The sequence below is a fragment of the Pleuronectes platessa genome, chromosome 22, assembly GCF_947347685.1.
Source record: "Pleuronectes platessa chromosome 22, fPlePla1.1, whole genome shotgun sequence".
Classification (NCBI taxonomy): Eukaryota; Metazoa; Chordata; class Actinopteri; order Pleuronectiformes; family Pleuronectidae; genus Pleuronectes; species Pleuronectes platessa.
The window spans coordinates 6,811,963-6,838,811 of record NC_070647.1 but is presented as its reverse complement, the minus strand read 5'-3'; the positions used below and the strand labels follow the sequence as shown (position 1 = coordinate 6,838,811).

General features: G+C 41.1%; 1 protein-coding gene and 1 long non-coding RNA gene across 2 annotated transcripts in view; one reads left to right on the top strand and one right to left on the bottom strand.

Annotated features, from left to right (window-relative positions):
• Positions 1-4,444: 4,444 nt before the first annotated feature.
• Positions 4,445-10,670, top strand: LOC128429095 (uncharacterized). Its single transcript, XR_008333875.1, has 4 exons — positions 4,445-4,503; positions 4,603-4,671; positions 9,397-9,492; positions 10,343-10,670. It is a non-coding gene; the product is annotated as an uncharacterized LOC128429095 (long non-coding RNA).
• An 11,798-nt stretch (positions 10,671-22,468) lies between these two features.
• Positions 22,469-26,849, bottom strand: part of ano2b (anoctamin 2b) — a 54,159-nt gene continuing 49,778 nt past the window's right edge. The window contains exons 24-25 of the mRNA XM_053414950.1: positions 23,532-23,637; positions 22,469-22,843 (exon numbers count right to left, since the gene is read on the bottom strand). Coding sequence (XP_053270925.1) covers positions 22,469-22,843; positions 23,532-23,637 — 481 coding nt within the window. The remainder of the gene's footprint in view (positions 22,844-23,531; positions 23,638-26,849) is intronic.

Below are 26,849 nucleotides of genomic sequence, written 5' to 3'. Positions count from 1 at the left end.
GTCCTGGGATGTTTCTGCGAGTTTGTTCCGGGGTTAACGACCTATAAAAACCTATTTAAAGCTACAGACATGTAACATACATTACTCCTGAGTGGGGGGGATGCACATAAAATACTTTCCTCCTCTTTTTTTGCATAAATCATACTTTACATGTCTTATTCACTTTCTGTTTCCATTTCCCTCACATGGTCATTAACCAACACACCAGGTCTGGAGCTGATTCTCCTGAAAAATAATGGCTCAGGAATTGACTCATTTTCTTGTTTATTATCAGCAGGTTGCCTGAAAACACAGACATGTCAGTATGTATTCAATTATTTGTTTTTGTGAAAACAGGCTTTTGCTACAGGGAGTACAAATAAATCACAATATACAACCTCCACTCCCTTGTCCACTTCTTTTATTATGTATATGATATTTAAAAAATTGTATATATTCAATAGGGAATAAAGGCAGTATTAGGTGGTTTTGTGGGGCATTTCATTGCTTATCTTTCCATCAAGCACACAGCAAACTAAATATGTAAATATCAGACAATTATACTTGTATGATATTATACTTCTACATGTTTGTTATGACTAAGAAAAATAGCTTTTTTATTTCCAAGTAAGGACTTTTGTGATGTCGTTCCATGCAACTGCACTGAGGTTCATATACACATTATGTTTGTTTCAAAACTGCTGTGTCAAAGGGACTTTGTGCTTCCACGCACTATTCTTCAATGCATACGTCTGGTTTCATGGGAGAATCAAATCGGCCTCTCATAGTGATTGTGCAGTGAAACTGTGAAGTCTGAAACTAAACAGAAAGCAAACTGCTCCGATCCGACTCCTCTCGGTCGGGCCTGCTCGTCTGCTCTGTCACGGCAGCACCGTGACGCCTCCTTTTCATAACTGTGTCAATGATATGACTGAGTGAGTTCACTGGAAACACTCTCACATTTTACAGCAGCTGACGTGGATGTCATGCTCCTTGGTAGCAGCCTCCTGAAAGAACTATTAATCAGGATGAGAGGACATGGTGTACTTCACCGGTGCCAGTGTGGAAACGCAGCTGCAGCAGCAGAGAGCAGGCTGGAACTGGGGATACAGTACGAACAAGGATTAAAAGTTATATTTATTCTTTCCCTTTTTTGCCTGCTTTAATAAGAAATTTATTGATAAACGATTACTGAAAAAAAATCCTGTGACTTTACACACAATAAGAATTTATTAGCAGTTATCTTAAATAACTATACAGAGTGGGAACTGACTGCCTATAGCAAAAGCCTGTTCAGACTTGGTTTTAGGATCTAGAAAGCGATCAGTGTTGAGTTTGTGTCCTCACACCTTGAAAAGCTTCCAGAATCTGTCTCCTGGGATCAGATATCACTTCCCTGCTCTCTATACAAATATCTTGTTAGTCATTTTTTTGACATCAAATGATGTTATTTTTACCCAGGCTGAGTTTATAGATGTGTCTGATTTCACTGATTTTGTGAACTAAGAGCTAAGGACATACAGACTGTGGCTCAGCAGGTCCACAGCAGGTCTTCACTAACCATGAGGTCAATGGTTCAATCTCTGGCTGCTAGAGTCAAGTGTCCTCGGGCAAGACATTGAACCCCTGATGGCTTTACTAGTAGTATGTGAGTAATTTGTGATAGAGAAAGTGCTGCACATAGATGTACTTTACGGTTATCAAAACTAGAGAAGTGCATATAGATACAAACCATTCACTATAATAAACAGGTTAATTAATAATTAGAAAGCACACAAAAAGTAAAAAAAGTTATTATTTTGGGTAAGTTAAACCAATAAAATGTTATTCAGTAAGCGTTAAAAGTCCTAGTAGGGTGATCTGACCTCTGGACAGATCCTGGCTCGCCAGTCAGAGCTAAGATAGATTAAAGTCAGCCATAGCTTTTACTTCATATTCTACAGTATAACATGATACAACAAGGCTAAAACCCCAACCACTAAGTTGCACCTATTGCAGCCCCGATAGGTGACACACACAAAACGTCTATGGCCTTTTTGACATTGGCAAAGGTTGAGATCGACGACATCTCCTACAGATCTCATTAGAAACCAAATCAGAACCAATCCATTATACTGTTGTGGCCTCTTGACTTTTTATTAGTGGGGCAGTGGCATTTCTATCACAGTGCTGTGGAAATGATGGGCATGTCGTGCCGTCATTGAACAAGCACCTCTATAACTCCGATCTGAATCTATGTGTTGGGAGTCGCCGCTGGGTTAGGACAGAGGACGCATCGCTGGTTATTGAGAGAAACGAAAAAGGATCCAGGTATTTGATCAGGAGACGCACTTGCTGTTGACCTCCGGGTGAGTAATTGACTGACTTTTAAAAGTTTTCATATGTTGGTTATAATTTCACCTCAACGGAGCTGATTATTCCTCGACATATCACATATGTCTCTGCGTTATTTCAGAGAGCCGTCGCCAGGTAAACATAAACCAAACTCTGAACACCTGTGCGTGAGGAGCCACAGCCCTGTCCTGGATGAACATGGCTCATGTGAAGCGGTTTCAAGGAATCCCCATGTCGAAGGTACGTTAACACACTGCCTGAATGAGGAGCACTCTGTGATGACAGTACACAGGAATAGGGCTGCGGTAGAAAAAAACACACACAAGCATACCTTCGCTGAGAAGTTGCAAGTTTCTTCACGTATTTTTTCTGGCCAGACGATCACTCCTTGAAGATCAATCAGCGGAGCCAAAGTGTCTTTTCCAAGAAGAGTCAATCTAAGAAAAAAGCAGTGAATCAAAGTAATAAGCGAAACATTTACACTGGGGATTTGTGCTGCATCTGCGTTAGATGATTTGGATTTAAGAATTGGGGACTGCAGAAGGCCACAGCATGTGATTCACATCATTTTCAAGCTGGATTTAGGCATTGTCATCTTAACACAGACCAAACTCATCATCAACCATTTTTTCCTCTGTTTGCATTTCCAAGTAAATATTCACATTAGTAGATTCATATTATATAGACGCAGAGAAGCATAGCTTTACAAGTGTTCACCCTGCTGCTGTGCTTTCTTGATTCATTGTTTTTTTAACACTGGGTCAAAGCCATGTGGGTGTTTTTTCTGGAGCGACCGATATAAAGATACCGTTTGATGTGAAAGTGAAAACAGATCTCCGCAATGTGATCTAAATTATTCAAAAAGATAAAGGATAAAATCTTTACACACACACCTCTTCCAAATGCTTGTGCACATTCTTCTTTGCTTAAACTCTGTCAGGTTGTGTGAGAAACATATTAGTTCAGTTTGACTGAGTCTGGACTCTGACACCCAAGGAAATATTTTGAAGCCATTTGTGTCTAATTCTGCCAAGATGCCGGGAATTCACGATGATAAATCCGCGATGTGCAGTGCAGTCAAACAGTGCATGTAGTCTGATGGACCAAATTTGGTCGCACAACTCTGGAAAGTCGTCCTTAATCGTGAGAAACCAGGTTGGCTTTCATTCACATCATGTCTGACGTCAATCTGCTTGTAACAAAACAGACGAGGAACACGACAAATCCCCCAAAAATATCATGACATGTTCAAGAGTTGGGAAATCTGATGTCCACCTATGTGATGAAGTGCAATGAAAACAGACATCAAACAAAAAAAAAATTATCCAGGCGTCCATGAAGCTTGTGACGAAAACTCGCAGCACAGCAAAAAGCTTTTTTTCTTCATTACTTCACTCTTTGTATCATTTGTGGTTGGGGAACATTTTGTTTTTAATGCTACATTCTCTATTCCGCAGTGATTCATTGGAACATAATCTCAGAGCCCATCGGCTAACATCTAACCACAAAAGTAGCTTTTAGGGGCAAAGGATAATATATCTGGGTTTTTTTTGTGTAGACAGCAGATATCCGTGCCGACCCTTTAAAGTCTGACTATAGTCGAATGATACTTTTAGTAGATGTTTTAGGTCCAGGCGCTCAACACGGACTGCTTACCCGCGGGCAACCAAACGCTTGCTATAACCTGATTAGTCAAGTAGAAACTAAAGGCTTCGTGTCTCACCGACCGATTCTACGTATTCTCGTGCCAAATCTGTCAAAAACGATTACACGGAAACCTGACTGGAAATAAACAGCAATTCTTTTTTCATAATAGACATGTGTTTTCTTTGAAACTAATGGTTTTCTGTTGATATTCTTTTGAAAAGGCCAAATTTAATTGAATTAATTTGTCGTCATAAAACATGTGTAAATACTTATTCTCAGGCGCTTGACTTTGAATAGAAATAGGTCATTCTACATACAGAAGGTTTATTCAGGATTTGTGCAGTCTTGACGAGGGCTCAAGGCAATTAGGCTCCAAACAAGTATCACTCTGATGACTGGTCGTTTCTCTGGTTCCAGTCATTGAGAGGTTTGTGTAAAGAGGAGGACTATGCGTTTCTGGGAACGTCTAAAAAATCAGCGGAGGAGACGGCCGAAGGAACCGGAGCTCTGAGGGACGACAGGAGGGACCCGAAGGAAGAGAGGGTGAGAGATAAGACTCTTTAAATAAACCCACAAAACTCAACACTCCACTTATTTTAAAAACTATTTTTGAAAGAGAGCGTGTTTGTGCGTGTGTCCCAGGTCCGCCGGCGACTGGAGAGAGCAGAGCTGGAAAAAGAGAGACTCAGGGAGATAGAGGAGAGTAAGAAGGTGAACACACACTCACACAAACACACTTTTCCTTTTTTTCTTCTGAATGATACACATGTCTGTACAGATGTCAAACCAAAAAGCCTCTTTGCCTTCAGTCTCTGGCACAGGATGAAATGTCGGGACACCAGCTCGGCCTCAGTTGCCGGTGTTTGTTTTCTCTTGAGGTCGCACTCTTGCCAACACGTGCAGATTTTCACTGTAACCCAAACAAAAGTCTGAGAGCACTTACTTTTGGATCCCACAGTACACACACACAGTACAGACACACATCTTTTCCCTGGGAGCTAAGCAGTAGTAACTGGAACTGATCAACGTGATGACAGGTCGTTCTTGCTCCAAGGGAATTTTTTTGGGGGGGGGGGGGGGGGGGGGGGTATACTTGAGATTTTGGATCTAAGTGTTCATAGGTTTTGTGACTATTTTGGTTTCATTAGATAAACGTTTTTCGAACTCGGACTATTTCTGAATCCTTTCCTCATATTATCGTTTTACTTGGTATCTCTAAGTTTTGAAAATTTGAATATTCAATGAGCGTAAAAAAATCATATTCAAACAGTAATGGCCGCTTCAAATTCCAGACATACTTTGGTAGTTTGCCTCGGGATCCAGCAGAGGGTGCTCACAATCAGCTTCATCTATTGCATAACCTCTAGTAGATGGCATTTATTGATATATGTAATTGAGTTTAAGTGAAAAGTACCTGAAAATGAATCTACTTAAGTGAGGCATAGATACATGAACAAACGTATTTAAGTACAGTAACAAAGTGAATGCACTGTGTAGTGACACCGAGGCATGTGGAAGTGTTTTGAGTGGAAGGCGCAGTATCGCACAAAGGTGAGGCTGCTTGTCGACTTTGTACCATGCAACTGCCCTACTCTTCAACGACAACAATTCTGTGTCCAAGTGGGGAAGTGGAGGGGGCATCATCGAGGAGCGGAGCAGCGTTGAAGGCTCAGTCAACGACAAACAGCGCGTCATGTCAAATTTGTGAAAACCTCATTTGCGCCGAAAGTGACAGTTCTCGTTTGAACCAAGGACTGTGCATAAATTAGCTCCCCCGTTTGACCATTAGCAGATAGCACATGGCCGTTGACTTACGCTGATGTTGCCTTTGCCTCATCACTCCTGTGAATGGAGCTCATTATTAAAAATTTAAGACGCTGTGCTTAACATTTGGTGAGACCAGGCTGCAATAATCAGCCGAATGGAAAGAGCGGTGCTGAACAATCAGGCAGACGGGCGCTGCTGGATCGATGAGAGTTAATTCCCCATCAAGGTTCACTTCATTGCTCCGGGCAAAATCAGATACATTTCCATTGAAGAGACCGGCTGTTAAAGGCAACTCTGACCCTCTGTCAAGGCGGCTGGGCTCATCAGAAACTCACACACACACAAATAAACATACACACACACGCTGGAGCCGAAAAAAAACATTTCCAGTAAGAAAGTGGTTTTGAGTTCATGCCGTAGATTCATTCGCAAACACACAGTTGCCAAAGCAGATGGACATCCTCATTGACATGGAATGCACACGCATGCGCACACAAAACAACGGCCGGTGCTTTGAGCAGCTGCCCCGTTTCTGACAAGAGGGTGTGAGGTCAAAAAGGGACATGGTCTGTTGTTGTTGTCAGTGTTTCCGCAGTGTGCACACACACACACAGACACACAAAAAGGCAGGAAGTGGATGACAACATTTACCCTGATAGAGACGAGTTACTCTCACCTCAATGTGGAATGCACTTTACACTGAACCCAAACTTAGCCCCACACACACACACACACACACACACACACACACACACACACACACACACACACACACACACACACACACACACACACACACACACACACACACACACACACACACACACACACACACACACACACACACACACACACACACACACACACACACGGGCGGGGACCACTAGCACTCGGGGTGTAAAACGATTTGATCTGGCCTGCGAGGTCATTCATAAATGGGCTTAATTTAAGCAAATGCAAAATACAAATCAAAATCATAATCGAACCTTTATTTTTTTCTGAAATCAAATAAAATAGAGACAGTTGACTAGCTTTCTCCAATGGGTCATTGCTAACAGGTGTTATGGCGACTGCCAGGAAAACCAGATGCTGAGTGTTGCGGTATCAAATAGAAATGGAGTTACAACTATTTGAAGTAAAAAAGGAAAAAATATGTTGCAAAACAGGATGAGTTACAAGAACAAATGCTTTTATATGAAGAGCAGAAGTTCAAGCTATTGCTTTAGACGGGTTAGTATGACATGCAATACGTTTCTATGTAAAAACACAGTGGATTAATGGCCGATAACGAACATTACCTACTGTTACATCTCAGCAGGTTCAGCTGATAGTGGCAGCAGGTGCACGAGGACTTGAAAGAATGAATAAACACAGAAGAGGAGGTGGTTATCAAAACAAAATGTATTTCATGCTTTGACTTTTGTGTATTCAGAGTTGTCTCCGCACCAGCATCTCGGTCCAAAACAAACACTTCACCACGCACACTCCGCCGACCACAATCTCTTTGTGTACTCTGCAAGGTGTTGCACAACCTGGTGAAAATGGCTCCTCGTTGCATAAACGACTTGTAAAACTGCATCGCAATGGTGGGTCGGAGCTTTATTTAGAGCCTGGTCTTATTCTCCTGAAATAATAGCTTGGGGGCTGTTGCCTGCCATGATGGCTGCTGAGTGGCGAGACGTGCGTATAGTGGCACAAAGAACGCTCAAAGCCTTGTGGGTATCCTGACTTCTACACCACACACCAGAAAGTAGACTTTCCTCCTGTCTGCATGTGCAAGCAGCCCATTACGACCTGCAGTTAGGTTTTATTGTAAGGCGACCACTTGCAGTCACAGTAATTGTGACAGGAGCAAGTTAAGTGCTGCAGTACAGAGGGGGTGGTTGGGTTGTTAAAACAGGGTGTATTCTCTCTTTAAGTGGTGAATGCATGATTTAAGCTTCAAAGAATATTCCAAGTTTCAGATTTTCTTTCGCCTGCCGATCCCGAGACATGCGTCTTATCTTATCCCCCAAGTCTTTTCAAAGTTAAAAAATGTCCACTACACTTTTTTTTCCCCCCGCATACCTTTGGGACATTTTCCCATCTGTGCAGACAGTTTATGTTCTTGACCCTCAGACCGCTCTATACCCGGACACACAACTACACAACCCCCACTGCCGGCCAGATGGCTAATTGCCAACATGATTGGATCACAGACAGAATGCAAGTGTTAACACAATTCATCAATTTGGCAGCGATCACCAATTTGAAGGCAATTTGTTTAACTTGTGCTGCTTCCTCCTCACACAGCATGAAGACACATGAAGTGTGGATGGAACGTGAGTGAAGTAATCATTCAAATGGCCACATGCTCATTTTCGACTCAAGGCCTTTTTGGAAAGAATGTCTTGATTGTTGACGCTGTAGCTGCTTTCACCTTCACGCCATATGTGTCAGCAAGGCTTCCTCTTTAAACTGGCCGGCATAAAACTAAATGCCTCCCTCGCTCACATCAACTTCCTCCACACATTACTGCTCCCCTGACAGAGACACACACACACACACGCACACGCACACACACACACAGTGACAGAAATGTTAATCGATGGCAGACGTTGTCCACTGAGATGAAATCGCCTCGCCCATCTCACATGTATCTCTGTCTGTTGTCCATACACAAAGATTTCTCTCAAAAACCCACACTTGTGATAAATTCATCTTATTGTGCTTTAAGATTTACTGTGAAAGGTTGTGGGTGTTTTTTTTTTCTGCCCAAAGCTGGTTTGCAGCTGTGAAATTGAACAGTTTCTCTTTACGCATAGGAAGTATAATATATCTGTGCTATATGAGGTGGGTCCAATATATTGTTAAAGCCAACGACCAGTTAATGTCAATAAAAAAGTTGCTTAAATGAGGCAATTTATACATCTATAATCCACCTTTCAAAAAAGCACACATAACTACAACATAAAGTCTGACAAACAGAAACTATAAGAAGGTAAATCAAATACACAAAATATTACTGAATATTATAAAAAGTTCTATTTACTGGATTCATTCAGTTTCTTTTCTGAAATTGGTTGGAAAAGGGTCTGGAAATCTATATGAACTTTGCCAAATCTTATTGAATCCCCGGGGTTTTCGTTCAGTGCCTTTTTCAGGATACATTGTGGTTCAAACGCAATCTATTTGGCCAGAGCTCTGGAACTGGGTTAACTCTTAACATGATTGTACAGTGTTCATAGTCTTAAAAATGATCATAAAACTATGAAAAAGTTAGTTGAAATATCGATGAAGTCTTCGTTTTGCAGTTTCAAAACAAATAAGCAAAGGGTATAGATACACCATGTTTGTCCAAATTTTTATATAATTTTTCAATATTTTTCGTCTTGGCATTCATGCGCAAAATGGACTTCTTGCATTTTATAAGAACAAAAATGTGTCAGCAAATCGTTGCACGTGTAGAGCAGAATTAGCCTTCATTTGGCAGTTTCTGGTCCAAGTCCAATATTAAAATATTTGGTTCTTAAACTACTGAAAGCTCAAACTCTAATCCCGAACCAAACAATGAGCCAAAAGAGGCCAAAAGGCTCATTTGACCATTTACTGCAATGAAAAAACGTCCTATTAATATGAATTATTTTGGAATAAAGTTGCCTCTAACCCAGTGTGCACTCTGTGTTTCAGGAGAAAGAGCAGCAGTGGCAGACTCATGTAGCAGAGCTGACTTCCAGCCAGGAGAAGACTCTGACCGACCGACTGGCACGACTCAGAAGATTCAGGGTGATGATGACAGACGGACACATCGCGATCTGAACCTTAACTCCAGAAACAAGTGTCCATGTCAAACACACAGCTGACGAATCACCCAGCTGCCGTCTGACATGTCTGACACGCTAACAATCTGAGATTCAACACCGCAGCAGACACAAGGCTTCTAGTGTTTCAAAGCTCCTGGAGAAGAGAAGAGGCTTTTTAAAAAGATCCGGCCCCCGCTATTTATCACACATAGAGCGTTCCGGGACGTCGTCATCGAGTTACACTGCGGCCACAGTTCAAGGTCACAGATCAGGCATCTGTTAATGAGACTTGTCAGAGGCTCTGACATGAATGCATGCTTTGAAGTTCAGGGAGCAGCTTTAGTAGATTGAAGGGTTAGGAGCTGTCATCATGGAGTTAGCCTCTGCTGCGTGTCAGACCAGTGCCAAGTTATCATTTCCTGGACTTAAAAGAGACAACCTGTTAATCAAATATTCTGGGTGACGTTAAACATACTTTTTTTCCTTTGCTTTGATTGGCCATTCATCAAACTTCTACTAATTCTTACCTCGATCCCTCCACATAGACTGTACAGTATATAGAGATGGACGACATCACAGCTTCTAAAAGTTAAGCCAAATCATCTTAATTGCCCCCTGGTGGCTGGCTGTAATACAGGTCTTAGACTTATTCCCAGTTAAGATGGTGGTACCCATGTCCGGTATATTTTGGCTTCAGTTTTTCAACAACAAGAGGAAGTGGAGACACGTCATCATATACAATAAGGATTTTAGAAGAATTGTTAAAAAGTAAAACTGCTAACTCTTTAATTTTCTTTTCCTCTTTCTCTCCTTACACCTCTCTCGTCCTGCAGGAGTTTCAGAGGAAGGTGCTGGTAGAGGAGTCGGGGACGGAGGTCGGGCCAACCACAGTCAACCAACTTCTCACCAGGATGTAGATTCCCCATAAGAGGGAGTCACTCAGGATACATGTGTCCTGTGTTGCTCTTTAACATGAATAAATCATCAGTGTGACTGAATGACATGATAATAGAAGACAGCATTTTAGAATAGATATCAGCAAGCACTGACAGATGCTGCACTGTCTCTATACACTCGTATCCCTGCTGCCACACCTCCACCACATCACCTTTGCTCATGACTGGGATTTCCAAAAACCTTCAAGAGCAGCAAAAAAAGGTTTAATAGACACGATTATTTCATATCTTTACTTTTCAGGTCAAATTGTGCGTTTAGGCCCACTAATGGAGAACATGTCCTCTGTGATCCTCGATGAATTCCTTAAAGCAACAGTGTCCTTGGAGAGAGTTAGATGAGGTGATGGATACCATGTTCATATTTGTGCATTAATTATTGACCAATAATGCCAAGAAGTGATCAACATACAGATTAGCAGCCAAGAAAGTCACATGTACAGTAGAAATGGTTCCAGCATGTAGTTCTCCATAAAACCACAACTTTGCCGTTTTGAAAGTTTGATGCAGATGACGTGCAAGTGAGCTTCAGAGTGAGTCTATGCTAAGCTAACTAATTCCATCTGACGCCATGTATTGGTTCCTGAGAAAACTGTGAAACTGTATAAAGGAAAATAAAAAATAAAACCCTGGATCTGCACTAAATTGAATGGGTTATTGCCTAACCCATACCGCTTCCTCTCACAAAGTTTGGTCGACATCTATTCTGTTGTTTTTGTGTCATCAAACAAACTAACCAACCAACCAATGAACAAATTAACTGGAATGTTTGAAAAAAAACAGTTTACAAAGTGCTTCAGTCCTTCCATCCTCTCTCTCTCTCAAGTCTCACCCTGGGTACTGAGAGCAACAGATACTTTGATACATCTAAGAGTACGGGCCAGGGATATCAGGGATGAGGAGGTCAGCTAGGTTAGGCCATTCAAGGATTTAAAAACAAGTAATCAATTATCAAATCAATTCTATTGATGACAGATCACCAGAAGAATGAGGTGAAAATGGGTGTGATGTGCTCATATTTTCGAGTTCGTGTAAGAACCCGTGCAGCTGTGTTTTAAATTGGTTAAAGGAGGTTGATCGATTTCTGGGGGAGCCCGGGGGAATACAGAGTTGCTGGATGAGTGGGATGATCATGACCAGGTTTTGGGGCCGAAAGTCGTCTGGTTTCCGTTTCTAGTTTGACCAATCAGGTTTGAGCAGGCATTGGTTACCCGCAGGTAAACAGTCGACATGCAGAGCAAAAGAGGCAGAGCACACCGACCTTTGGCCCAGAGGCGTGTTGCATTTTGTAGCCAAAACGTCATCTGGACCTCCTAAAAAAAGTATTTATGGATTTATGATCAGTAGTTCGAGTTAAACGGTGTGTAGCGAATGGAAAACAGAATCTCGGCCTGAAAAACCTGTCAACAAAAAACGCAAGTTACTGCGGTTGCCCCTAGAGGTTGATGCGTGAAATACTCCCTGTTTTTTTGAATGGTTTTTAAATCTACAGCATGTCTGAATGTGTGTTTTGTCTAATTTGTTGATGCATTCCAATAAATATGAATGTGTGTATGTATTTTGGGGTTGTTGTGTATTTGTCCTTGCATCCTTGTCACTGCATGTGTATATTTATTTGTCTGCAGGAGCAAGATTCAGCTCACTGTGGCCTTTTATGGTAAATGAGGGAGCTGAAGAAGACAACAGCAGAAAATAGACAGTGAAATGAATAAATATGAGGTCTGAGTCTGCAGACACAAAACAAATGGCCAGAGAAGGGCGAGTAGTGTCCTGGACACAGGTTTATACTTGTAAACAAAGGATTGCGTTGAATCCTAGTTAGCTTTTATCATATCCTATGAAACAACCACTAGAAAACCCTCTACATCATTATACAATAACAAACAAGGACATCTTTAAGATGTTATATATACACACACACACAGAAACATGTTGCTGATCATTTTGGTTTTATCCTATTTTTGATGCTATAAAAATGAGGTACAATGTCCGAAGGTAGAGCTGAGACTGACTCATGTTGTTCAAGTGTGTGTAGGTTCTGACATTGTGTGTATATATATATATATATATATATATATATATTACAGGATAGCTCCTATAATTTCGGAATATCTTATAACTGTCATTTTCTGTGAAAAAGTGAAGGGGAAAATAATGAAATGGAGGATTAACTACTACTTTTCTTATTTACGCAGATAGACAGAGAATCCTGTGTCTTAGCTGTGACATGTATTTATGTTTGTGTGTGTGTGTGTGCACACCCATGTAACCGTTAAATAGATAAGATAAGATAAATAAGATAAAGTAGCTTTATTGTAAATTTTTCCACATGTTCAAGACATACAAGGAATTGATAGGACGTTTCCCACTGAAAATGGCTCTGAATGAAAAAGCATGAGTGCACAAGCATTTAAATTAATTGTACAATTGTAGTGTTTGTTAGTTCATACAGGTTGTGAGTGCATGGAGGCTGGTGGTGTGTGTGCCTGTGCATGTGTGTGCTTGTGCATTTGTGTGCAAGGTGTGGCCTGGGGCATTTTTTCCAGAGCGACACATGAAAGCATTCAGAAAGTATTCATATCAGAGTTCCATAGAACTCTTTCATTCTCTTTTCATTAAAGGGGAAAAACTAAAGCAGTTGACAGAGATGGAGAGAAGAGGAGGGGGAGGAGGAGAGGAAGGTGAGATGAGGAGGAACAGGTGTTTCCAGAGTGGCAAAGAGAAAGAACAAAAAGGAGGAGTATATGACTTCTAATGCAAAGTATAGTTGTGCCTGAGGACACAGACGTACAGGGGGGTGAACTCTCCTCACTCTCTCCCGCTGTATGCGTACCATTCTCTCTTCCCATGAGAGCCCACGGTGTTTACATCCACCAGAGACTATGTGAATGTTGAAATGTGACAATGTGAAGAAATTGACAGTAATAATGTTAATGTCATTATCTTGCAAACGTCCGACCCTCCCAGCAGCCACATGTAACAACGTCTTCAATCTGAGGTTGGGCTCTTTTAAAGGGGACATATTATGAAAATTCCACTTTTGTACTGTTTCTACACGTTAATTTGGGTATCTGGCATGTCTACCGTCCCAAAAACTCTGGAAAAAAACATTTCCCGCGATTTCTTGTGGTTCCTCTATGTCAGAAACGATACGCTAGAGTGCGTAGAATGGGATTACGAAAAATACGTCATTTTCCAACCATGCCCATGTAGGGAGTCTCGCTACATGCTGCTACCCGTCACACATCTAAGTGGCCGCATAAACATGCCGATCGTCGAGGCGGACACCCCCGGGACACCTCAAAACGTTGACTCAACAGTGTGGAAGGATGCTGCTGCTTCGCAGGTCCAGTTCCCACTGCTCCCATTTCGGGGCTGAGCTGGGGCGCTGGGGCTCTCGCAGCCAGGCTTCGGCCCATCTGACTCTTGTTCAAAACGATATGGTTGCAAGATTGTATCTTCGTCTCCAGTAGCCATATCTCTACAGAGGTAATGGATAGCTAAAAATCTGGGCGCTTGTATCTCGTGAAGGAGGGAGGAGGGGTGAGGGTGAGAGGGGGGCGGGGCACTCAAAACAGGTCACTCTGAGGAGGGCTGTTTAGACAGGGTAAAAAGGTGCTGTTTTAAATGATCCTTGTGGTGTTTTGACCAAAATATGTTACAGACACTTCATTAAGACCCCAAGGAACCATATCAACTGTGGCACAGTTGAAGAAAAGAACCGCACCAAACAAGCCAGATGAAATGTTTTAATAACATAAATATAAAAAGATAAAAGACAAAGCAGAGGAGCTTAAGAAATGACTTTCTCTGAGCTATGTGTAAGATTGTTTCAGTGACTGAAATGAAAAACCTATTAACCTACTAAAGATTTAGTAATTTAGTAATTGATTTGTCGGTGTCTCCTGAGGTGGGGGCAGTAAACCCGCCAATCCCGTGCCTTGTGTAGATCACATGACACTTTACATTTAAGCTTTTACAGACCGTCCGGTGTAAACTGGTCAGGATTTATTTAAGGCTTTAATGTAAAAGGGTCAGACTTTTGATGTCCGACCCTGCCCTGACTTAACTAGGAGAGAGAGGGAGCAGCGGCGGTCGAGAGATCTATATGATGAATGGAGAGAAGAGAAAGAGCACTGATACTGAACCCAAAGCAGTAATAAAGATACTTAACATAAATTAATGATTTTTTTGAAGCGTTTTCGTTCTACAACACAAAAACATCTTTGCTCTCTGTCTCAGGCTCGTTCAGCAGGACAAGCTTTTTCAACATTAGTGTGATTATCCACAATATATTTATAGATGTCAGCGATACCAACTTGACTAATTCTACTTTCACTGTTGACTAGTGGAAATTTTTATTATTTTGAACTACTCAAAAACTCTTTGTGTGTTTTCTCATTATGGATATATGCAATTAAGTTGACTCATGATATTATAATATTTAATTCCAGTTTCAGATGTCTTCAGTTTAATTCTGTCGAGGATTAAAATCAAAACAGCAATGTACAAGAAGATGAAGTTGCTTTTCGGATAAGCCGATGGAGGGAGTTAATTGTAGATCTTGTCTTTAATCGCTGAATCGAAAAAAAATTATCAACAGATTAATCGATTATCAAAATAACCGTTAGTTACAGCCCTACTTTGATTGACAGCTCCCTGGGCTGGGCTCAGAGTGGGATTTCTGTGGTGAGCTGAGCAGAGCTTTCCACGGTCCATGTCCGCTGAGAGTTGCATGCTTTTTACAATAATGACAATATTCAGAATGCCGTGTGAGATTTATGTGTAATTAATGCATATTGGCAGTAGGAGAGCACTTTCATGATCGGGTGTGATTTGATGCCTGACAATGTGGGAGTGGCAACGAGTTGTTTGAAGGGTTCCAAAGAAACCTTGTGCGTAAAAAAGTTCACATGTCAGCAATGATAGCAGGCCACAGCCTGTTGAATCATCCATCCAACATCCATCAACTGTTGGGCATCAAAGGTGTCTGATGAAATGCGAGGTGAAGATAAGACGAGCTCTGAAGATATTTTCACTAGCCTTCGCCATGACGGTAATGTTACATAACCTGCGAATACAACTTGGAAGTTACGAATGTTTCCAGTACGTGAGAGGAGCATGATTAATCATATGAAAATTGCGGTCTATACGCGATCTAATTTCTATCGGACAAGTATTCTTCAACAATTTAATTAGGCTGCATCAAAACTACCTTCTCCCAAAGATTCTAAAACAAAATGGTGGGTGATCTTGTCTTTCTCCATCAATCAGTGATAAAGTGGCGTTAACCCACATGATGCAGGGAAATAACCAGCAAAGAAACAGCAGTGACATGGAGCTTGTGAGAGAAAAATGGAGGAAAGTTTGAGTTAAGTACAAATTCAAACAAATCTAAATAGGATTCCAGAAGAAACCTCAAACGATTATATACAAGAATCAGGATCTTTCTTCTAAGCAAGAAAATCTCTATTCTCGTTTTTTTCACAGACTTTGCAGCGTGAGAGTCCAAAGAGAAATAAAAAACCACCATGGAAGGAAACACAACCTTTTGTGTTTCCTTCAGTCTCTCGTGTTCATAAGTTTACAAAACCCAACACCGACAGATCACTCGTCTGTAACAGCAGAGGGTTATTTTCTTAACTTGATTTATAGGTATGAGAAAAATAAGAAAAATTAACCTCGGGAAATATCTTTTCCAGTTGCCTCTGAGGGCTAACACGTTTTAAAAGAAAACATTTTCATTATCAGTTCACAGATTGACATTTTTTTACTTTCCTCTCAGCTCTTATGTGCTATTCCTATCTTCTGTGATCCTGGATTGACTCACAAACCCCCCCCCTCCCCAAAAAAATATATGATTTCATCTCAAGTACCATTTCAACGGTTAGTCTATTTTCTATAAACCTTTTCCAAAATCAAAAACATGATAACAGAACTTTGCAAAACTTCACTATTGTTCTGTTTATACTGTTAAAATCCAGCCACCGTTTACTGCCTGTTAACAGTGAATGGAGAGTTAGATATGTAGGAGTAAACAAATTAAATTTAGCTCTGGCTCTGTCCCCCTATTGGCCTTCCCCTCTCTACAAATAAACTGTATATTGTAATTAATTTGTACAACTTTTCTTCCCCTTTCACAGCTTTGGTCAGTCTATCCAAGTTAGTTAAAAAACCTGTGGGACTGTAAAAACACTACAGGCTTTACATCATACTCAGATGTCTGATCTTTAAAGTCCAGCATTTTATCTATCCTCTCTTTTAACCATCTGTTTGTAGTTGTAGCCTCACCCTATCTATTCCCTTTTGCTACATATTGTCTTTAACGCTCGCATGAAGGCTTGTCCCAGGTTTGTGTAATTCCCCTGCGGTGTGGTCAGCCATCAGTTTCACGCTGGAAACCCAAACAGTAACGGTTCCTGAGAGCAGGGCTTGTCAAATGAACCCATAGGCTTTAATATACACTGACTACAGTGACTAATCATGTCTGGAAACAGACCTAGTCAGCACAACTGATAGGCGAATTTACAGTTGGCTGCAAATGTGCCCTCAACATTTCTGGGTTTTTTAACTGATCACATCATAGACATTTCTTTTCCAAGAGAGCAGAACTGAAAGTATCTCAACTACAGATTTCAGTTAACTGGGTACATTTGTTCTTCAGAAGCACTTATTGCTCAATTGCTTCCCCAAACCAGCTGTTTTGTGGTTCCACTCAGTGTTGAGGCTAACGCAGCTCAGTGGAATAAAAAGGTCCACAACAGCGGCCGGCAGAGCTGTCAAGTCATTCCCAGTTAAAGGTCAGGAATGTCTATCCCATAATATTAAATCCAGGATGCTGATTGCATGATATGCAAGCCACAACCCACAACGGAACACCTGGTTTCGATCATCATTGTAATGTTGCAATCATGTAAGCAGTCACTGCTGGTTCCATATTTGTGTACGTAACAAATAAAGCTGATCTTATGTTGTGTCACTGCAGTGTTGGTGTCGATGACAGAGTTAGTGAAGTCTAAAGAAGCCCACGTGACACTGTCATCGCAACGTGGCGAAAAAAGGACGAAAAGTGGAACGAAAAACACCTTGAAAGATTCTTAATTTGGATTCTAGCCCTTAGAGGTTTGGTTGGTTATTTGTTTCCGAATCACTTTTAATACAATTTCCGCGTTTCTCTGTTGTGTTGTCATGATGGTCTTCCCACGTTACTGATAGGTCAAGAGGGCATGCAATAGGTCAAGCTGACAGTGATCGCCCTCTGCTGGAATATAAGGCAAACTACCTTAGACGGTCTAATGCTCTTCTAAACTGTATATTTGAAATTTTGAATTAAAAAAGGGACAGCCCTAATAAATACGGTTGTCTGGAAAAGACGGTGTATGAGGCCCTCGCACGACTGTAATAATGTGTAGCTTTGACTACATGCGTTAGTTGCATTGTTTCGTAAGTGTGGCCTTACGATGATCAACCCTATAGCTATAATCCTGTTCCATTACCTGGATCAGCAAAATAACCAAATATGTTCTCTGGTAGGATGGGCACGTACCAGAAAACTTTTACCAGAAGAAGAAGTTTGCGAAAAGAGGTTTTTAGATTCTCTCTCACGCACTAAGACACACACACGCACACACAAACACACACACAGCACTATCTACCCTCACTGCGTGCAGCTCATTCTTCTGCAGTGGGGTTCAGCTCAGTTGTGGTTTCATGCCAATTTGGCTCCTAAACTACAAAAAGGAAAAGTACCTGATCTTCTGTTCCAACATGCAAATGAACACCCACATGACCCTCACTATGAAAAGACATCACTCCAGTTGTGGTGCATACATGAGCAACACAGATCCCAACTAAGTTCTCGTTAATTTTCTACTTCAGGATTCTTCTGTTTTTTTACTTGTAGTTAAACAAGAAAACATGTTTATGTGCATTATCATCAATTACTGTTTGTTATATGCATGAAGAGGACTCATAATGATTCAAACATTTACAGATCAAGCTTTTGTGTGATCCAGTGATGTGGATCAGCAGACACTCCCACTAACCTGAACACGGTGCTGCACATCCTTCTCAGAAAGATGGGGCTGAGCCGTAATCCATGAAAAACCATAACTTTTGATGAATTTTCCCATTAACTACAAATGTTTTCACCTGCAAAAGATCAAGGGACAAGCTCCTCCATTTAAATCCACTAACAGGAAATGATGTCAGTGTTGCCTTCAGGGAAAATCAGAAAACACAATGGCAGAGATGGTTATTTTTCACTTGAAAAAGACAAACTGCTGCACAATCAACAACATTACATACATTCATTTACTTAAAGAGATGGATCTTCACAGTAAATTAGGTGACACAAACAAATGTCCAATGTTTATTGCTTTTCTCGACATTATATGTACCCCCTGCTATTTAATCTAAAACTATATGAAGGGCTTTCACTTCTTGTTTAGTTGACAGGTTTCTTTCCAGAGCACTAAAAATAAATAATGTTTTCAGGATAAAACCACCAGATAAAACTAGAGGAACAACAGAGCACTCGACTAAGCATTGCTGCTGCCCCACTACTGGTTATAAAAAATGAAAATGAAAATGCAAGTCTACAATCGTGTGTAGATATTAATATTAAAATGAATGTGCAATAATGCTAACTACCTGTTTAAAGCTGCAAATGCCATAGAGAAGACAAATCAACTCATTATGTCTTAACTGAAGTTACCTCAACCCCCCTGAGGTCTTATTCTAACAGTGTCACATATGTAGCAAGAACTACAACGTCCACTAAGTGACAGAAATGTTCATAAACCATTATCATCATCCCAATAGCGTTGTGCCACAATAGCTTTACAAATGCAAGTTAGGTATTCACTCAGTTTTTTCTCGTTTTATTTTTGTTTTGGTCTCAATTCCCAATTCATGAGAACAATATATGGGTCTTTATATGTTACAAAAAGCTTGTTTAATAGTGTTTCTTGGCTCGATTGGAAATCATTGTACTAAAATGCATTTTTTTTAATTTTGTATTTGAACATAAAGTGAGCAGAGCCCTTTCTTTTGTATTTCTTTCTTAGGAGGGACAACCCGTAGCAAGGCTAAGCTGGAACAAGGCAGGGGGAAACAAGGGAACATTTTATCAGGAGTCATTTCTTGACCTGCTGCCATTTTCAGGCACCTGTCAACTGGGTGCCAAATAAACTTCCCACAAGACCAGTCAACCCCAGACCCTCTCCACATCTCCACAGTGGAAAAGTCTACAAGAGTAAATGGGTACCTGAGATAATAATCAATATTATGTCATTTTAAATGCATTTCCTTGTGGGGTTATCTAAAAACAATTTACTGGGTGGTTGCATTGCCACATTCTAGCAAGCAGAGAAACTTCAGCCTTGTAGCTTTAATATTATCTTCTGGCCAGGAAATCTCACTAGGACTATATGGCTTCCTATAAAGGCCAAACAATAAAATAGAAAAAGAAAAGAAAAGGCCAAAGAGAAGAAAGCAAACAGATCACACAACATATAAAAATCATTTCATAATCCATCAACAAATCACGTATTAAGGAACTTCTACACCAGCTTAAGGTAAGGATCACATTTTCTTGAATGACAAAATCCAGTACATCACTCCTAATTATGTCCTTGTCCTAAAATCCATGTGAACACATTTAAAGTGAACAGTCTGTCACTGAGTCCTAACCGAGACAGAAATACACAAAAGGCCTCTTAAACAGCACTGAGGTCCACATGTCGGCATGGTGATGTCACAAGAGCTGGATATGGTGTTCAAAGATGGCGTCTAGTCGTTCCAATTACAGCACTCTTAATTTGCATCATCAAAGGAAAATTATTTTTTGTTTGGGAGTTGCAATATCTGGCCCTTTGTTTTCAACACGATTGGATCTACAGCTACATTTTGAATAATATTGAATAAACAGCTCTGAGTCTGCAGAGGGTGTCAAAGGCTCAGCCGGTGTTGAAATAACACAAACAAAAAATGTACATGGAGCAGCTAACATTAGCTTCCACTGTCAGAGTAAAACGCCAGTTTAGCTCGCTGATTTCCATATACAAACATATCACAAAGGATCCTCCCAAATATTGAATGTTGTTAAGGGACATGACAATTATTTCACCAGCGCTATCTTAAGAAAGTGGCAAACTTCTTATTGTTCTCTCTAGTGAACTCTCTGTCATTTGAGTAGTGAGCATAGACTGTAAATAAAGATGGACGTCCCTTCACCACTCGCTACACCAAAATATCCTGGATATGGACACTGCAGTATCAGGCTCACTGCTAATGCATGCACTCGGCAAATCATGGGGCAATCTCAGCTGTCAATCAAAACATCTCACCATGTTTTTATAGTGTCAAATTACCAATTGAAACCAAACATGTCTGACGAATGAACGATTGACGAACCGAACTTTACCCTACTTTGACTTTTTTGTTTAATCCATGTCATCCACTAACATGGAGGAGGCAGGGTTTACGACCTATACTGCAGCCAGCCACCAGGTGGCGATCAAGATGTCCAATCTATATCTACAGTCCATGGTATTGAGTCGTAGAGATTTTAGACACTTACTTATCTTTATTATTGTACATCATTACTGTCAGTTTTTGAGTCGCACAATCTATAAAATGTGCAGCGTTGTATTGTGGGATTGTCGGCAGAGAGCAGCATACATGCCATGGACTCCATTTCTGTCACTCCATTGTGTTTTTGCCCTTAGAAAATGAGGGCACAAGTGTTAGCCAACAAGCTGAGGTTGTCTAAACATATAATCTATCAGATGTATCTGAGTACTGGAAAGACTGATTCAGTCAGAAACAGATGGTCCTGTTCGAGTCTGTGCACCGTCTGTGTTTCTCAACAAACCTCCAACATGGCTGCCAATCAGAACTTGCATGACACCATTAACTTCCCCGATCAGAGCTCTTCTGTTTGAGTAGTAGATATCCAGATGTATTACTTACCTGCAAGAAAGTCAGTGTATAGTCTGGTATTTTATAATGAAGGAATGCTTATGAAGTATTGGTTTCCATGACAATAAACACATAGACCATTTCTAGCTATTCACAGTTTGCAAAGTTTTAACAAAGTGTAGTCATCAGGTAATTCTACCGACAGCTGTAAACGTCCATATGGCTAACAGGAAAAATGCTTCACAATTCATCTAATTCTAAAACTGTAGCTTGGACTGGAATCTAATAGTGGCGTACAACAATATGCCACATTGGCATGTGCATCCATCCATCAGTACGTACAGGGAGGTGAGAGACAATGAGCGGCAGATGTAGCGTGACTCACAATCTTAGTAAAGTCTGAAAATGATTCCAAAGAGATTCCTGAATTCTATGACGAAAAATGAACTTGAACACAATGACTGGTGTAGAAAAAAGAGAAAATGATTAGCTCTTCTAGGAGGCGTGTGTGCTCTCGGCGCCATGCAGCGGAAAGTATGGAGAATGCGGAATGTCGGAGCTGCTACAGATTCAGTTCAAAACAAAAAAATGACGTAAAGAGCGTAAGCACAAAAAGCAGGCAGCTTCTGACCGTCCCCCGCTCTAGTAGTAAGCCACAATGTCCATCTATCAGTCTACGTTGAAGCAGTGAATCTGTCCATTAGTTCATAGATCTGTCTTTATCTCCAGTCTCTTCGTCCCTGTAATATTACATTGTTAACACAGTAATTATTGCTTGTCTACGCTATGAAGCTAGTGTTGCTCACTAAGTCATTTATTCTTACCAAAAAGTAAAAATGGTAACACTATCAGGTGAACAGTCGCTGCGAATAGGAACAACATACACACCCACTCAACCGGTGTGCACATCCAACCCAACTTGAGACCAGTTAATCAAATGTCATGTTCAGAATTAGGCTGTGACGTCTTTAATCACAGCGCTACTGTGTCGAACGCACCCGGACACAAGAGACACAGTCAAAGACGTGTGCAGACCGAATCGCCCGAGCAACGCAGTCCTGAGCTACACCCCGCAGATGTGTGTCACACCGCTGTGTGTTTGGAATTCTCGTTTTCGTTCAACGGTGGAATCTTCCTGCTGAACTGGCTGAAGCTGGCGGCCCTACACCTCGCCCTCGGCACTGCTCCGTCTCCAGCCGGGGTCTGCGTGGGGCCTGGGGGGAGGGTGCTGTAGCGGCCTGGGATGGAGAAGCCCGTTCCCGGGGCGAGCAGGTTGCTGCCCGGCTGCAGCGTGGTGTCCTTGGCGAAGAGGCTCTGGATGAGCTGGAATTTCTCCTTCTCTTCCCTCAGGAAGACGTCCACCAGGAGCTTCTTCTCCCGCTTGAGCTGCTCCACGATGGTTTTGGGGACGTCAGGGATCACCCAGGCGACCACGAGGCTGAGGAACATCACGAGGTTCTGGAGCAGAGAGGGCGAGAGAGAGATGGATGAAGAGATGAATGTTTAAAAAAAAATGACAGGTCGTGTAATATATGTTTCTGTGGAAGTTAAAAGGAACCTATAATGTGTATGTGCTCCGGTTTTCAACACAAATGCATTTACGCCCTAATAATATCAAATAATGAAATAGCACCTCATAATATAATGGTTTTTTTCTCTTACTTTATTTTGCGGACAATCCTGCTTTAATTTGATACATGTAATACAGTTCACAGGGCTTTGAAAAGAAGACACATGTTGGTAATTGGTTGAAAGCCGAATGAGTTGTTTATGAAAGGAGCTGGTGGGAATGTGACTCCAGCATCTGGTCGTGTCTGCGACCATAAAGCACAATCCACCGAATTAGAACTGACTGGTCCACAAACGCATGAACACACACAATCACTTTCTGTGTCTTTTAATTTACAAATCACCTCCATACAACTGAGCCACATCAAATGGGCAATGGAACAACACATACAAAATCTATGCTGTGCTTTTTACTACACTGCAGTGCAACTTATGTAGCCTACTGAAAACACATAACCATGTATGCACCTGTTGAAGCACTCCTATAAGCATTCCTATGTGTACTATGCTTGTTATTCTGTGTCAGCTGTAATAAGCATCAGATCATAAACAAAAAATAAACAATGAGATCACATACCTGGAACAATATGACAAAAGCCAGCCGTGCAGCCAGGACACACCAGTAGTGTTTGGAGAACTGGTACGCATCTGGAGACCAAGGGGGCTCCCTGTAGTCTTTGTACCTAAAACGAAAGCACACATTAAAACCTGATGGATGCTGGAGAGAAGAGGAAACTCAAATTCCTTTCTGTTTTATCGTTTCATGCTTGATGGGAAATAAATAGAAAAATGTATTGGTTGGAATCGAGCAGGTGGTTCACATGAGCAGCAAAACAAAGACGGACCACCTACACAACAATAATCCCAGTCGAAGCATGATCCACTGAGCGCATTGTTCGACAGGTGATCGCTGGGAGCTGCTTCAAGTCTGTCTCAGTCCACTTTTATTTCCATCCTGATTTATCTTTACCAGGCTGAGGCAAAGCCTCATTACTACACATGACTCCCTCCCTCAGCCTGGGACCTGACACAAAGTGCAATAAACTTTATTAGGACTCCTTTCCTTTGTTTTCCTTGTAGTAAACACTCTTTATTGTGCTGGCAAAACAAACAGGCTGAAAACTCGAACCACATGTGGAGCCATAAAGGCCGGCGTGCTCACGGTGAAGAGGAGAGAGAGGGGAGAGGGAGACAAGGGAGGAAGGAAGACGAGAGAGGTAGAAGAACGACAGTAAATAAGTTAAGACAACGAGAAAACGTTAAATAGAGGAATTTAAAAGAGAAAAATTATATAGGCAGAAGGAGATGTGTTCTCTTTGTGGCAAATAAAGCAATGGTGTACAATAAATGATTTGACAATGCAGGATAAGAACACACACACACACATTCTGTCTTATCTGTTGTGGCCATCAGTAATGTGGAGTCCAGTTGCAGTTAAAGGCCTGATGGAGTGAAGGCTCTAACACATGAAAATGAAAACATATTCCTGAGCCAAACTTTGACTCTATATTTATAAAATTAGGTCACACTTTGTTATCTCCGAAAAAGTTAAACACTGATGATGGTTGGACCCAGACCCAATGACTGTTGGGTGTAATACTTGATATTAAATGCCTGTTGAAGGCTGTTGAAATGACAAAAAGAAAATGGTGGAGTAATGTAAACTCTGTGGCGGCCAAACAATTCAGGCGCCAGATATTCTGAATCTGTTGGGTCCAGGATCAAAAGGCAAAGTTAAGTGATAAAGTTACAGCTTCATGACTCAGAACTTCTTAAGAAACCACAGGGAAGCGTGTTGGTGTCCCGTCAGTCAGAGGAGCACAATGTAAATGAAAATCTGGGAATTCGAAGAAAACAACCTTTGATGCTTTTTTCCGGTTAATCTGCAGTTACGACGAGGCCAGACATTGAATAAAAGATGAATCTAGTGGATCGGCATGTATGGACAGACATCTGGTTTCAACAGCACACAAACACTGATAGTTCAGATGAGACCACATCTTATGTATGGGATAAGTATCGTGCCATATTCGGACACAAAAAATGTCCACGTCTTTACCAAAAAATGTTGTGTATAGCGTGTGATTGGACTGTACCTTCAGCAAAGAGCAGACAAGACTTTCTGTGTTTCTGATCAGAGCTGGGGGACAATGCTGTGAAAGATCACATGATTCGTGAACTCGGAAATATGTGGGCTTGGCCTTGAAACAACAATGCAATAGAAGTGTAGGTGTGCGTCTGCAAAGTTTTAAAAATCAAGATTTGCCGTTTTAAGCTTTTTCTCCAATGTTCGTGCACCAGTTTTCAAATCACTATTTACACTGTTTACATTTACAAGTGACACATTTGACAAAGCGACAAAGAAGGAAAACTCAAATACAAAATAATATTTGCAGAGAGAAATTTCTTTCAGACGATGAAAACAATTTGCAAGGCAAGGCAAAATGTTGCAAAATCATTTTACTGGATTTCAAGCTTTCATACAACCACGCTTCCACCTTTCAAAGTGTTTTTTTTAAGTTTTTGAATATGGCATGATATTCATCCCATACTCGAGAACGTATGTTCAGGAGTTAGTGGTACAAAGCCAAGCTGTATCCATGTGGATGCAATCTCTCCTAGATAACGTAAATAGGGTCTCACCCTCTGTTCCACTACATGGCTTATTTATAATGTAAGTGATTGGATGAAGTCAGTCTTTCATTTTATGGAAACCTGAGTCTGCTCCCAAGCAGAAGAACCAGCTGAGCTGACAGTGTGGGTGATAGTGCTAAAACACCTGCAGCACAAAAAGCACATTTATCAGTGCAAACAGCAACAAATGCAAGTTTGACTTTGCAGTGGTAAGTTAAACCTTCTGAATATGGACCAGCGGACTGACAATCACCAGCGCTACTGCCTTCCTCACACTGGTTTCTTACAGCAACGTTATGTAACACCAGCCACTGCGGTGACAAGTGGTAATTACATCCTGATTAAACGGAGACAGAAAGAACGTTGTCTACTTAAACAGTTTTGTGGTTTGGAGTCAGAGTACTCGGGTTGTTTTGGTCATCAATTGTCATTTCCCGTCAGTCGCTTTAACAACATTAACCCAACAATTATTACATAAGTATAATGACATGAGCTGATTGCTTTCAAATGGATTGAGATCAGGGGGAGTAAACAGCTCGGGGTCTCCTGGTGAAGCACGATGAGTTTACTACTTTTACTGTCAATAAAAAAAGAGTACCATGACATCTTCAGAATTTCGTAATCGTCTCGGTACTCAAGTAACTGTCCTCGTGATATCCCAGCTAAAGAATCAAAGATAAGTTTACTCAATCATCAATCAATCAATATATAATTTGTGTAGCCCATATTCACAGACCACAGTTTGTCTCATAGGGCTTAACCATGTGCGACATCTTCAGCCCTTAACCCTCATTAAAAATAACCCAAATAAACCTTCTGAACAGGGGAATAAATATTTAGAAACCTCAGGGAGCCACATGTGAGGGAACCTTCTTCCAGGTCACAGACAGAAGTACCTTAGATGTTCTTGCAGGAGAGTAAGAACAGCATTGCAGCAGAAACTATGAACTCCGACTATCCACCTGGACAGTAAAAACATTATGGACAGTGGTGGGAGCATGCGGTTGCTTGCATTAGCGGGAGCAAGCACTTCGCAAATAGCACGGCCCATACCAAGTTAGAGATCTCTCATTTCATTGCAAATATGTGTAAAGATATTTTGGTTCAGTATGAAACTGGAAACCAATAAATAATCAATGGGAAACACTTGTCGTTACACTTGAATCATGGGTTAGGGTTAAAGTGTGATGAGTCAGAACACACCAGCATCAGGATACTGCCGTCAACCAACTCTCTCTAAAGATGTTCAAGTAACAGGCTT